This window comes from Felis catus, chromosome X (genome assembly GCF_018350175.1).
Source record: "Felis catus isolate Fca126 chromosome X, F.catus_Fca126_mat1.0, whole genome shotgun sequence".
Lineage (NCBI taxonomy): Eukaryota > Metazoa > Chordata > Mammalia > Carnivora > Felidae > Felis > Felis catus.
Window position 1 is genome coordinate 27,226,605 of NC_058386.1, and position 14,795 is coordinate 27,241,399.

Below are 14,795 nucleotides of genomic sequence, written 5' to 3' on the forward strand. Positions count from 1 at the left end.
TTCTATCCCTCGAAGTGTGCCATTAACAACAATAATCAATAGTTTTAGTAGTTGACATTTTTTTTCCGTGACATCTCCAAATCTTTCATCAAAAGACTGTTATCCAGCCATCTAACTGAAAATCAGCGCTGCCTATAAATGTCATTCCTATCCATAAAATGTAGTTTCAACCTCAGGCAACTGGAATTTATAGAAAACCCAATATTAACACAGAGGCAATGAGAAAATTGTCTGTTTTAAAATAGTGTTGGAATCTTAGTTAGTCCTATTGTAGTTAAGGGGAAAATGATACGTTTAAGATTTGGGGGGATTCTAAGGGAGTTTAATATGGTTTTTAATAATAAATGCCTTTTATGAGTAACATAGCATAAGCTAAGAAAATGTCCTTCACATAACTTCCAACTGTTTTTGAAAGAGAATTCAGAGAGCTAAATGCAAAATGTAGTTTATTCTCCATTCTTCCATAGTGAATATAGTTTAAAAAGCATGGCATTTTTTTTCTTTAATGATTCAGAATCTTGCAATTTCTCAGAATTTTCATTGTATATTAATGCAGATAAAAATATATAGGAGATACATTGACGTACTTTCGCACAGATCAGACTTGTTCACTAATTTAAGGAGTGTTTTATTAAATATTTATAAAATTATTTTTTGGATTATTCTTTATTTTCAAGGGTATCTGCTAAAAAAATTCCACTTAAAGTTTTATTATTTATCTACTGCCGCTGGTGAGAATATGTGAGCCCATGTATTTATTAAAGTTCTAGGGTGGGGCACCTGGGTGGCTCAGTCAGTCAAGCTTTGACTCTTGGTTTCAGCTCAGGTCATGATCCCAGAGTCGTGGGATGGAGTCCAGGACTGTGGGACTGAGCCCTACGTTAGGCTCCATGTCGGGTGTGGAGCCAGCTTGGGATTCTCTCTCTGTCCTCTGTGTCTCTCCCTCTCTGCCCCTCTCCCCCATTTGTGTTCTCTCTCCCTCTCAAAAAAAATTCTGGGGTGGCTTTAGGGGTGTATAAAGGGAGAAATAAAATGTTATTTATGAAATATCGTAAGTCAAATAAGTTACAGTAGAAAACTTTCTAACCATTCATCTAAGAGTGACCAAAAAAAAAAATCTAACTTTGCCTTGCTTTTACATTCTGAAGCCATGGGGTATACCTACAAAGATCAAGTCAGGTGTTGCGCTAAACAAACTACTTCCGATGGTCAAACTAACTCAACACACATTGCAGAGAAGCAAGTGGGGTCTGAGGAGAATGGAACGAACAAATGAGGAATCTGAGACACTATAAATTGCTACTATCATCAACTAAGGAAAGGATAGCAAGTAATCTATCAAAACAGAAACCAAAGGAGGACGGGATGTGGGGGCGGGGGGAGAGAAGGAAAGGGAGAGGAGAAGAAACACTGCTTATTATGATTCGAGGAATTATTTTTCAACCTAGGATATCCTATCACTTTTTTCAACATAATTTAAATATACAAAAAATGTAGTCCAAAAACTTGATCATAGTATTTTAACACTCTACAGTTTATTTGAGGTAGTAGTAAAGTTCTTACAACAAGTCAGAAAACTCAGCTATACCTAACAAAACTCCATTAGAGTTCAGAAAATTCTATCAGGCACTGAGCATAACCTTAAGGAGCCTCCTTGAACTACAGAATATGACTCTCACCAAGACTACATTTAAACCAAACTACCCTAAACTTCTGTTTTCACTGTCGATGCATATGAAACTTTATAGCAATAATTTTTGTTTCTAGGAAAAACAATGGTCTGAAAATTGTCTGGTCATTAACTAGGACAAATTCACCCATCTCATTTTTCTTTGTACAGATCATGTTAGGAAGAAGGCTACAAAATGCCAGATTAACATTTCAAAATGTATTTGAAAGTAATGAAGGGAAACTGATTTAGTTAGCAACGCTAAATAAAACAGACAATTCATACAGATGCTTTCCCTGTAAAATATTAAATAAACACTCCACAATGGCAACTTTTTCAATTTAATAAACCAATCTCCCATTTATGTCTCTGAGCAAAGTTTCTCCCTGACCAAAGCTCTGGTTTTAAGCGCGGGTTTTTCCTGGCCCAAAATGTGCACCATTTAGAAGACTGGGATGTTAAATGAAATACTGACTGACTTTTCCTTCTCCCTCTGCCTCGTCTCTCCTTGCCCAAATGCGGAAATACAGCAGGCCATGCGAAACGATGATTTCACTTTGTCCCCAGCATATCACTTACAAGAACAGATGCCATTAATTGCTCATATGGATTATTCACAAGAGGGCCAAGTACAAAAGCTTTACTTACTTGCCATTGTTTCATCAGCTCTCTTACTCCCTTGGAATCTTCCAGGAGCCTTTCCTTATGGGTGGCATCCTGCAGCACGTTGGCGGTTGTTTCAGCCTCTGTAAGCCAGGCAAGGAATTTCTCCAGGTCGAGGGGGAACTGCTGTAGCAATCTATGGGTTTCTTCCAGAGCAGCCTCTCGCTCACTCACTCTGCAAAGGAACAAACGTCCAGATGCAGTTCTCCTCAGTTATCGAAGGGTGTACCCAGGGGCCCCCATGAAAAGAGCAAAGATAAAGGGACTAAATTGTAACGTACCAACAAAGGGGTGGGTTATTGCTAAAAGTCCTCTTAAAAGCAACAGCAACTATACCTGTGTGTGCATATGTGTGTATACACACACACAGACATATATATTTACATATATACGTACGTATACACACATGCCAGGAGAGCTGTTTATTCATCATGGGTGAGGTTTTTGCTGAGCGTACAGTCTTCTACAGTGTAGTTTCGGTGTTCCTACTGGATGTGTGTGTGTGTATGTGTGTGTGTGTGTGTACATATATGTATATATATACATATATGTATATGTATACATACACACACACACACACACTTTGGACTTTGGGAAGTTCACATAAGAGCTTGCAAAAACAATCTTTTTGTAACTTGATAGTTTTTACTGGTCAATTTTGACACCTTATTTTCATATGCTGCAAAATCATAAAGCTCATCTTTATAGATAAAGCCCCCAAATCCCTACACCATGGTTATCTTTGACGTCACCTGAGGCAGAACATCAGGATTAGGTAGGCAAGGAAGAAGCTCAAGAAAATGCAAAGCTAGAACAGAAAGTTGAACAACGGAGGGAACCAGACAGAGAAGGGGACTGCAGGGCAAAGGAGAACAGAAAGAAGAAAGAAAAGTAGAAAAATGACACATTTCATAGAAACCATGGCACAAAATATGATTTTGCATAACACTACTGTGTTCTGCAAGTTCCAACTATGGTGTTAGCTTTATATTTCATTATCTGATGGTCACACAACTTGGAATATTCTCCTCAAGAAAAATCTCATGTGTAAGGGAAAAAGTAGAGCCTAAAAACCTGACAGATCTGGGTTCAAATCCCACTATTCCCTCCCGACTGTACACTCTGTATCAGGGTTACTCAAACATGTTCGTTCCCTTGGCCCACATCCTATTCCCTTTCTTCTCATCTTTTGGAAGGGGTGAACCAAATTCCCCAATGATACACAAATCTAAAAAAAAATCATATTTTCTGATTTTATATACATATACATATATACATATGTATATATATACACAGTATATATGTATATACATATATGTATACATATATGTATATACATATATACACACATATACATATATACATATATATACACATATATATATGTATATATATATATATAATTCATGTGTTGTGCACACACACACATATGCCCTCTGCAAAAGTCTACATAATAACAGCTTGGAGGGAAAAGTGCCTTCGGCAGTAACAGTCCCAACTAAAAAGATTCAGGTAAATTTTGTCTGCAATGAGGAAATTAGTACTCTATTTAAATGCCGTATTTGCCTTCTATTACCACACAAACACTTTCTGGGATTAAACATAAGCTAAAAATGGATCTGAAAAAATCGAACACTTGAATACGATACACAGTGCTTGTTAGGATGTGATTGTCAATAATTATGCAAAACTGCAATTTATTTCAGCAGCAACTTTATCATGGGATGTGCAAACCAGGCAATAAACAACTCCTGCGGAGCGAGAGGCAGCGAAGCCCCCGGAAGAGCCGTTTATTCATCATGGGTGAGGTTTTTGCTGAACATACAGTCTTCCACAGTGGAGTTTCGGTGCTCACACTGGATAAAAATCTTCTGTCTGCATTAACTGGTGGAGGGGAGAATAGGTTTATGAGGATGCAGCTATTGGAAAAAAGGAAGCATTGCGCTGAGCTATTTATCAACCCCTACATAAACTTTAATACCACACAGCTGAAAGGTACCTGGGTGTTCGGCTTGGTCGAATGAGTGAAACCTTGGGTAGTTCAGGGGCTGACCTGGACTGCTTGCTCCCTGCTTATCTAGATTTCAAACTATCAGTGGAGGGAGAAATACCCAAATCATTGTTTATTTATCTTTCCATTCGGTATGATTTAAAAACTCAGAACCATCACCACGGCGCTGAGAACCTTAATGTTATAATCTGGCATGAAACGGACAGGTTGAAACAGGCGTAACTTGCTCACAGTTGACCATTTCTGACCTATGAAAGGGACCATTTCGTCCGCTTCAAGCTAGTATTTCTAGGTTGGCTTGCACAGTAAAAAAATCACTAAAACTTACTCCACCTCCAGCCTAAAATTTGGGATAGAAACAAGCTGTCACATTTCAGAAGACAAATGCAGGGCTAGACAATGACATATTTTTTTAACATGCTCCGACTTCATAGCAAATAAAGGACAAATACGAAACTCTCACTGCAGAGTGAAGCTTGGAGACTTAGATACTGTGTGTTTTATTCTCAGCGGCATCTTCATCATGAGCTGCTCATGAACCTCCCCTATTCTTAAACTAAAAGCACCACTTACCCTCTGCTTCCTCAAAAAGTAACTAGTAAATAACTCTCCAAGAGTTATTGGTAAAATACGATGCACATAAATCAGATGAAAGGGTTCTACTGAGACAGTGAGATTTCCAGCCAAATCCTACCAGTGAGTTTGCTGCTTTGTAAATTAGGCCCTTAGGGAAGAATAGTAACTCTTTCAGGACAGTGAGGCACCATTTTCCTAACGATACCCTCGTGCTCTGAAATACTGACAACCTCAGGCTGAATCTTTTCTAATTTAGAAAATACGTTAAAAAAATTCAATGGCCACAACAGCAGACAATCTCTTCAAATGAGTTCTTTTACAGCCCCTTTGATCAGAGGTGAGACTGTTGGTTCCTGCTCATGAGGCGGTTTTAAGGCTACATCCTTTATCCTGAGATCAATCTATGTGCACCGAATTCCTAAATTTTAATCGTGCCAAGTCTAGACTAGAAATGAATCAAGGGTACTTGTACGCCATATTTGTGCATCCAAAAGAGCTCTGACTGTATCTCATATTTTTTAATTTTCCATAACCATGTGGCTTTAAGTGGCTTTTATGATAAATAAAAAAGTGTAGGAATGATGAGAATCATAAAGAAATTGAAAAGATCGTTTTAGAACAAAAGTGAAGACTTTGGACAGGATGATTCTGTAAATGCCTTCCTTTGTCCAGGTTGCCCAATTATAGACCCTGGCGAAAACTTGGCTGAGCTTTGAAAGTAACGATGACTGGGTCTCAGTGATAGTACTAATACTTTACAAATGTAATCTACTGCAGAGGTTCAGTACTTTTTTCTAGAACAACTTTTAATTATCAGTTATTCTAGCTTTATAATGTACAAAACTAGCTGAGAATCTGGTGGAGTAGGGAATGGTATGGTGACTTTCAAAGGTTTTCTTTCTATTCGGAGGGTGCCATATACCGTTGTCAAGTGTGGAAATATGAGTGGTGTGGTAGAGTGGTTCTCGAAGGGTGACCCATAGACCAGCAGCGTCAGTATTATCCGAGAACTGACAAGAAATGCACATGCTCAAGCCCTACCCTAGACCTACTAAATCAGAGACTCTGCACGTGGAGTCCGGCGATGTGTGTTTTAACAAGCCTTCTAGGTGATTTTGGTGTATGCTAAAGTTTTGAGATTCACTGCCATTGGAGACTCATCTGTTTGCCCTAGCTTCTGAGGAAGCTGCTGGAGGCAGGATGCACCAACGACTGGTTAGTGTGTGGGCTATAAAAGCCTGGCCCCCTCGCTCCAACTCAGGACAATTCAGGAAGATGGGGGGAGCACTGGGGATCGGTGCTGTGGTTGCAACCGCATTGAAGCCCGGCTTCTCCTTCTTCCCTGTCCTGCTTCCTTCCCTTGCCTTCCCTCACAGGTGTTAACCCTCAGAGCACTTGCCAATAAAATTCCTGCAGGTTAATCGATTTCTCAGAGCCTGCCTTCTGGGGAAATTCACACGCTGAATTGTCACAGTAAAGAAAGATTTTAAACATATACATGCTTTCGAAATCTATGTGCAGAAATATACAACTGCTTGCACAGACTGTAGTCTCAAAAACAGGACAGGACGAAGGATTCTCACACCTAGGAAATGAGCCTGAAGGGATAGTGTACCTTTGGTTGCTCTTTAAGAAGATCTATAGATAATGGAGACTTGCATCACCACCAGTTAGAAGCAAGAATCTACTGAAGGCACCAAGTGCTGTAGCTATAGAGCTTAGTACAACTCCACAGCTGCCCAAGATGGTGCTCATCTAGAGATAATTCTGGGCAAAGGGGAAGAATCACAGAAGGCATGTCTTCGGCATCTCCATTTCCTCTCTCTCTCTCTCTCTCTCTCTATTTTAGAGAGAGAGAGAGGTGAGTGGGGGAGAGGTGCAGAGGGAGAGAGAGAAAGAATCATAAGCAGACTCCGCACTGAGCGTGGATCCCTTGACCCTGGGATCATGACCAGAGCTGAAATCGAGAGTCAGATGCTCAACCGACTGAGCCACCCAGGTGCCCTTCTATTTTCTTTTTAAGAACCGATTATCAGTGAGGCAGTCAGACAAGTAATACTCTGATCTGTCTCTAAACACCCACACACCTATTAGGGTATCTCCAAATAAATCTCTAAGACTCCAGATTTTCCATTAAGGTGCATATCAGCAAATTCTTATCGGTCAACCTAATACATAAAAAGCAAAGGAGGAAAGGGAAACTTAACTACTTGCCCAAGTAAGGCTGTAGAGCTTAATTAATGTATACACAATATTCCACTATTAGATACACGGGTGGACAATACTTTATCAGTGCACTGTACTGCAGGATTGTATATATATAAATGTAGGTACATATACATTTATGTATACACTTTTAAAATATGTATTATATATATAATCAAACAGAAATAAACATATCGAATATTTTTAAAAAAATTTTTTTTAACGTTTATTTATTTTTTTGAGACAGAGAGAGACAGAGCATGAACAGGGGAGGGTCAGAGAGAGGGAGACACAGAATCCGAAACAGGCTCCAGGCTCTGAGCTGTCAGCACAGAGCCCGACGCGGGGCTCGAACTCACGGACCGCGAGATCGTGACCTGAGCCGAAGTCGGCCGCCTAACCGACTGAGCCACCCAGGCGCCCCCATATCGAATATTTTTAAGGGGGAAAGGCTCAACCTGACACAGGAGGCTATTCTGCCTGGTGTGTCTCTGAGTGTGACAATTGGAGGAAATTCGCAGCACTCAGTCTTTGCTAAAAAACACCTCCGTCTGTGGCTTGGTATTGTAAAGGAGTAACCAGACAAAACATTCCGAAGCTCTCCTTCCTGGCTTATTTGCATTTAACCACTATCATTTCCTACGATATTTTTAGGGAATGATTACAGGATGACACTTCTTTCCCCTTTTTTGTTTGTCAGATGTAGGGCTGAGAGACTGAGCACCTTCGTGGTACTTGGGCTTGGGACCCAAGGTTTCTAGCAATGCCCAACACTAGTCACAGAAGCAAACTTAACCTGAAGTTCAATTTCTCGGTAACCGTAACAGTCTCTACCGACTGGCTGGTAACGAAATTACACTGTGATTTTAAAAATGACTTTACATTGAGTTTTCAAGGGACAGCTAGAGTCGTTATCATCTGTGGATATACAGCAGTTTGTAGAAAGGGTTCCTTTCAATCTCTAGCAATTCTATTAGTCATGTACACTCATGAGAAGCATGAATCTAAACAAAGTCCTCCAATAATGCTTGGACTAGTACCCCATCAGTACCTTTCTGGCCACAGGTCCAACACTGCGGCTCAGGGCAACATCTACCTAGAAATATGGCCGCAGAAGCATGTGGCAGCCAGAGTATGTTTCTCTTTCCTCCTCTGCTATTGAGCTACCCAGTGAGAAATATACTCTGTTCTTTTCACTATTGGCATAGAGTAAGAGATCAAGGCTGTCAGGTACAGCACAGAAAACACATTTTTTTTTTAAAGCTAACACCCATATGGCTCTTCACATGTTTTAACTATATTCAGACTTGGGGCTCAGTCAGCTAAGCGTCGGACTCTTGATTTTGCCTCTCTCTCTGTCCCTCCCCTGCTTGCATGCACGCGTTCTCTCTCTCTCTCTCTCTCTCTCTCTTTCTCTCTAAATAAATAAAATATATTCAGGTTTACTCTCTCATCATTTTAGAAGGTATTGCCATTTTTTTCTACCTACAGTCTGCCTCTGTTTTTCTTTGTACATTTCCAGTTGGATATTTCATTCCCCCGCAAAGGCTTTAGCCTCTGCACAGATTATCTTAAAATCTGAACCTCATTCTTTTTTGTGCATGCCCACCGACAGCTCATGAAGTCATCTCTGCATGTGTCCCATGTGTATTATGTGCCAGGATCTATGCTTGGTGATGGCGACACAAAAGTCATTGAGACGCGGACATGGGCTTTGGCAGTTAATATATTCAATTCTGGTGGAAGAGACAGGTAAACACTTAACTATGGTCACAGAATGATTAAGCCTCTATCTAATTCATGTGGATTCCCTACCACTAGCTCAAATGTATTATGAACTTAGATCTCAATTTGCCTAACAAATGATAAATCTAGCTTTAAACATTTTTTTGGCCTTTACTTATCAAAGGAAGGGGAGATCTTCTAGCAGGTTTTATCTCAACATACAGTAATGGATGCTCAATACAAGTTTGCCTAATTGAATTGATTTTCATAAAAATAAGAAACCCCTTAGATACACGGTACAGGTTCTTGCCGGTTTCATTTTGCTGTTGGTGAGATTCATTCTGAGAGGCCTGGATGACTTTTCCAAATTTGCACACAAGGGAAGCAATTGGGATTAGAGCCCAAGCCTCTCATCCTAGAAAAGAAATTTTTCCAACTCTGAAAATGGATATTGGTGCCTACATCCCTCTGATGTGTTTATTGTAGTAAAATAAAGAAAAACGCAGGGAAGCTTATGCCATTGAATCCTGGCCTTCATTTTGGAGTACGGATTTAACTATGTTGTTACTTTACCATAAGCAGAGTCATTGAAACATGAAAAAACCTACACGTAAGGGAATACAGACATGGAAAGATTGTCTCCCACCCTAACCAGAGCAGAGAGATCTAGCTGGAGTTTGCTTCAAAACACACATATACACAAAATCCATTTTCAACGCAAATTTGCTGGTTTGCTGTTCACGGACATATGAATTAACGAGGTTTTCATCCCCTCTCTCCTGAGGTCTGGTACTAAATTACTCAAACTCTCCAGAGTTAATTGGAAACCACGACCTAAATGTTCCCAAAGTACTGCTGATTAGTTCTCAGAAAACTCATTCCCATCTTTCCTCACCCCAGACAACACAGGATGACTTTTCAACATGTGCAGAAGCAACACAGTTTCACAAAAAAAAAAAAAAAAAAAAGATTAATCCCCTAAAGATAAACCGCAGCTTTGAAGCTATCTGTTTAAACTTCCTTCAATGATACAGACATTTCAGTGAAAAAACATTTATCAGGGAGAGTTTACCTTTAGATAGTAAGAGAGTATTGGCATGATCAGTCATGCAAGGAATTTTAAAATACACATTCCATATCTTTTTTTTTCACTCTATGGGCATTTTAAAAATTGAGATTTGTACAGTATATCATTATGGAAACAACCATTATACTTTTCCTAAAAGCACCGGGACGTTTCTGAGAAGAAAACTTTGCTATTCTTTGCATTACTCACTTCATTTGATTTCTGTTTCTGTCATGTAGCACTGAAAAAAAACTTAGTTGGTAAAAGAAGTGTACGAAATATTATGCACAGGTGAAATACTCAAGATATATATTTTTTCTTACCTTGGATTGTTAAGAAAGAGACAAACACCCTCAGTCTAAGGTCTAGAGTTAATATCTTTCCACTGATATAATACCTAAAGGTACCATTTGGGGAAGTTTAAAAATAATGTTTGATTTGGTTCATATACAGAGACTTCAAGTATTATTCCAGATATTTAGAGAACTATAAAAGATCTTTAGAAAAAAAATGTGGTTATCCTGCCTTCCAGATCAATACAAACGTAGATTGGGGTTTGGCTTCTAGTTAAACACAATTTTAGAAACTGCTAGAGAAACGTAAAGACGGGTGGAAATTAAGATGGACACACTAGTGCTTCGGCAAGGCTTGACTTTAAACTGAACACATTTTTCTCTCCTTTATTCTCGAAGCCTCCCCCTCCCCTTCACTTGTTTTTCTACAGCATCCTTTGTTCCAGGAACTCGGTATCGATATTGACATCTCACTGACCTCTGTGTATATTTCCTAAGGAGACTCGGCCGGCCGGCGCCTGTGCTCGTCATGAGACCACCTTGAAGACGTGACAAACACGGCTGGCAGCATGGACCAGATTCCTATCGAAACCACCCAGATCCTGTATTTTCCTATAAAACCCCTCAGCCTTTTAACCCTGGGCAGGAGTAAGAGGTATTACTGGCAGTTTTGGAGGCCTTAGCCTGCTTCAGCCTCTTTTGCCTGGCAAAGTGATAAACTATCCTCCTTCTTTATCCCCAGACTCTGTCTACTTGTTACATTTTGGCTTGGGAGCACAGACGTCAGTTTTTGACATTTCTACTCTCAATAAATTCTCAGTGATGTGTATAATGTGTGTCTTTAAGGTGAGTCTTTGGTTTTCATCACTTGTAGTGTTAATCTCTTTAAAAGATGGATTTCCTGATGTTGATAAGCTAAATTGAGTAACTCTCTTCTCTTCGAAAAGGATAAATGAAAACAAGTGTAGTAACCAATCAGAAAGGCAAGCCTAGCATCATCTCTCGAGTCTCTTAAAAGACTGTCCGGTCAAACGAATACCCATTGTCCTCCTCACTTAGAGAAAAACAGAACAGGTTGTCAGACACTGATACATAATATTCTGAAGACAGTATGGTAGGTTAGTTCGATTTTCTAAGACCAAAAGTCAAGCATAACAATTCTTTTTATTTTTTTTAAAGTCTATTTTTTGAGATAGACAGCGAGCCTAAGAACAGGGGAAGTGCAGAGAGAGAGAGAGAGAGAGAGAGAGAGAGAGAATCCTAAGTGGGATCTGATCCCACGAACTGGGAAATCCTGACCTGAGCTGAAATCAAGAGTCGGATGCTGAACCAACTGAGCCACCCAGGCGCCCCTAGATTCTTTTTAAAAGGAGGCAAGTGATTAAAATCATATCAACAGATGATATGAACTTACAGTAGAGGGTGATCAACAGAATTCGGAAACACAAACAATTTCCTAATTCCTGACATGAACTTGAAGTTATAGTTTCTAAATATTTGTACCTTGCGCTACCCAATCCCTCACTCAGCACTCTCTTGTGGTGAAAAATGCACTTTTGAGAGTCCTTCACATTCAACACGTGTTGTCATAATATTTTGCACGAAAACAATGCTCCTCGGTTTTGAAGCTTTTCCACGTATATTTTCTCCTCTGATCCTTTAACCGGATGAGGTGAATGGGACAGGTTGTTATAATCATCCAGAGAGAAGATCCCCAGCAGACTCTGTACTGTCAGTATGGAGCTCGATGTGGGGCTTGAATTCAGGAACCAAACTATGAGATCACGACCCGAGCCTAAATCAAGAGTCAGAGGCTTACGTGAGTGAGCCACTCAGGCACCCCAATCATCAACGTTTTATTTGTGAAAAACCTGACTTTCAGAGAGGCTGGAGGGATGTCCAAAATCAGGGTCAAAAACCTGAAACACCAAATCCAGTCCAGTCTAAGGCATTACCTCTCAAGGTAGACTTGTCAGTCTCCGTGTGAGGTAAATATAATGGATATTTACATATTACTATTCTCCAAAGCTCTTTGTTTTCTGTGATCATTGTATGAATTAGGTTATGGCATGTGTCTGCGTGAAGACAAAAATTATTATCCCTTTGCTTATCATCTCCAGCTGTCATCTAAGAGAGCTATTAGAATGAATACTGCACTTTAGACGTGAGGTAGGCTTGAGGCTTTTATTCAAAAAGAGGGCATTATGGGCAGCAATAAAATCTTTTTATTCTCAGGAAATAAGAGAAAATCATAGTGCATATGATCGAGGCCTTATTATAGTGGTAACTTAATAAATGTTCGCTAATGATACAGAGATTATCAGGGAGTCTGTTCCTTTTGAGAAATGTTTTACATTAAAAATATCTAACAAGAAAATCAAATACATTTCTTTTCTAGAAATTTTACAGTAAAATAAATACACTTCCATAAGGCCAGCTGAGAAATGAATTAATCTCTCTGAGTGAGTAAGTCTTGGTAAATTCTAAACAAATTGCCCTTTTAATTTTGAACCTCTTTTTTTTTTTTTTTTAAATTTTTTTTTTTTTCAACGTTTATTTATTTTTGGGACAGAGAGAGACAGAGCATGAACGGGGGAGGGGCAGAGAGAGAGGGAGACACATAATCGGAAACAGGCTCCAGGCTCCGAGCCATCAGCCCAGAGCCCGACGCGGGGCTCGAACTCACGGACCGCGAGATCGTGACCTGGCTGAAGTCGGACGCTTAACCGACTGCGCCACCCAGGCGCCCCAATTTTGAACCTCTTTTAAAGGCTCAGATATGATTTACAAGACTTGTAAATCTGATATGATTTATAAGATTTGTAGGATTACAAATAGCTTTAGCTAATTAAAACTGATGATCAAAATAAAGATTTAAAATTTGTTGCTTTCTTACTTTTAATTACTAGAGGGAGAAACTGCATTTAAAAGAACCAGACACTTTGAAATGCACTGATGGCCTTTTATAAGATCAATTCAAATTTATGAAGAATAGTCATAAATTAAGGATTTATTTTTTCAATTAAAACTACAACACTGAAGGAATAAATCTGAGGCCTTTGTGTGCTTTCAAGAATCCTCTTACTCATGAGTGCGCCTCTCACAAAAAGTGTCTATATTCTTTTTCTTCATCATCATCATTACCGTCTGTCATGATTAACTTACCGTAAATTCCTTGAGAGGAAGGAGTTATACCACAGCTTCTGGTGTTTAATGGACACTCAGTAAGTTCAAATAAAATCAATAAACCTACTATGAAACAGGCAGGCATTCTAAAAATGAGAAGGTCCTCGTCCCTCGTGCTTAAAAAACGTATAGGTCCAAATTATTTCTTGATGTAAGCTTACTGAATAATAATCTCTTCTTGTGTAGATTTTTAAAGTTCATACGTTGCCTTCACACACATGACTTCAGTTGAACCTCACAGTTATTAGTAGATATCATTTTTGTTTGTTACAGAAAACTGATTACATAAAAGACACTTACTCAGTGATAACCGAGATATTTCAAAATTAGAATGAGCAATTCTGTGACCAAAATTGTGTTCTGCTTTGCAGAAGTGTAGATATTAAATCTTTGGAGGTTGTATCGTTCATCGAGTTTTGTACCAGTAGTGAAAATCAAATGGTAGACTCTCACTGGCCAACACATTGCACTGAACCGTCCATCACGACCCAAATCGACATGATGATTTTCTCTGGAATTTTTAAAATGAACTCCTTCGAAGTCTGTTAACTCAACGTATATTTTTAGGTGCACTCCAAAGCCAGAGAGCATAACAAATAATAGCTTCTGTTAAAATCAATCCAATACTCTGGCAAATTTTCTGATCGCCTTTTAGCTTGATCCGGGCCCAGAAATATGCATTAAAAAGGGCCTCCAAATTCAACCTGTCCAGGTATCCATTTGGCTCTATTACCCAACATACTCAGACGCTCTGTGCTTTGTATCACCCATAACTGTGAATGGACATCTCCTCTATAGCTCTGCTCTTGTTCTGCCAGAAACATTCAGTGTGGCAGGGATGAGAACAGAGCCTTGTGGCACAGCACCGGAGACCCTTCTTTCACGACTTGACACCCACCTATTAAGTGACATCCTTTGCGTGCTATAAACAACGTAGCCCTGTAAGGCCCTATAAAGAACATAGGCTTTATTTATGGCTGTCTATGTGTGGATGTGTGTTTGTTTTACTAAATTACCCGGTTAACCTCATCAAGAAATGGGTGTCCATTTCTCTTGCAGCCTTCATCTAAGCAGCATGCGTCATTTTAAATATCTTGGGGAGGTACAATAGCATCACCTGTGATGGTTACATAGAATTCAATTACACTTGTTAACGTCTAGTTGGAAGGCAATCGGTATAACTCCGGGAGGGGTGTCATATCATCGTTTGTGGAGACCATGCCATTCAATAAAGGCAATAAAGATTATCGCCACAGTGATAATCCCAGAATTTTTAAAGGTTTTGCTAGACAATCTAGCACATCTTAAATGCTTGCTCATTTCAGCCAGTCTTGTAAAAAAGGCAACCGTACCACCCAGAAAGAGGATAGGTTCTCAGAGCATATCACGATTTCATGAATT

At 39.4% G+C, this 14,795-nt stretch overlaps 1 protein-coding gene across 14 annotated transcripts in view; it reads right to left on the reverse strand.

Annotated features, from left to right (window-relative positions):
- DMD (dystrophin) overlaps positions 1 to 14,795 on the reverse strand; it is a 2,379,610-nt gene that overhangs the window by 485,345 nt on the left and 1,879,470 nt on the right. For all 14 annotated transcript variants that reach the window (XM_045050793.1, XM_045050788.1, XM_045050791.1 and 11 more), the window contains one exon: positions 2,318 to 2,507. In XM_045050793.1, the coding sequence (XP_044906728.1) occupies positions 2,318 to 2,507 (190 nt within the window). The remainder of the gene's footprint in view (positions 1 to 2,317; positions 2,508 to 14,795) is intronic.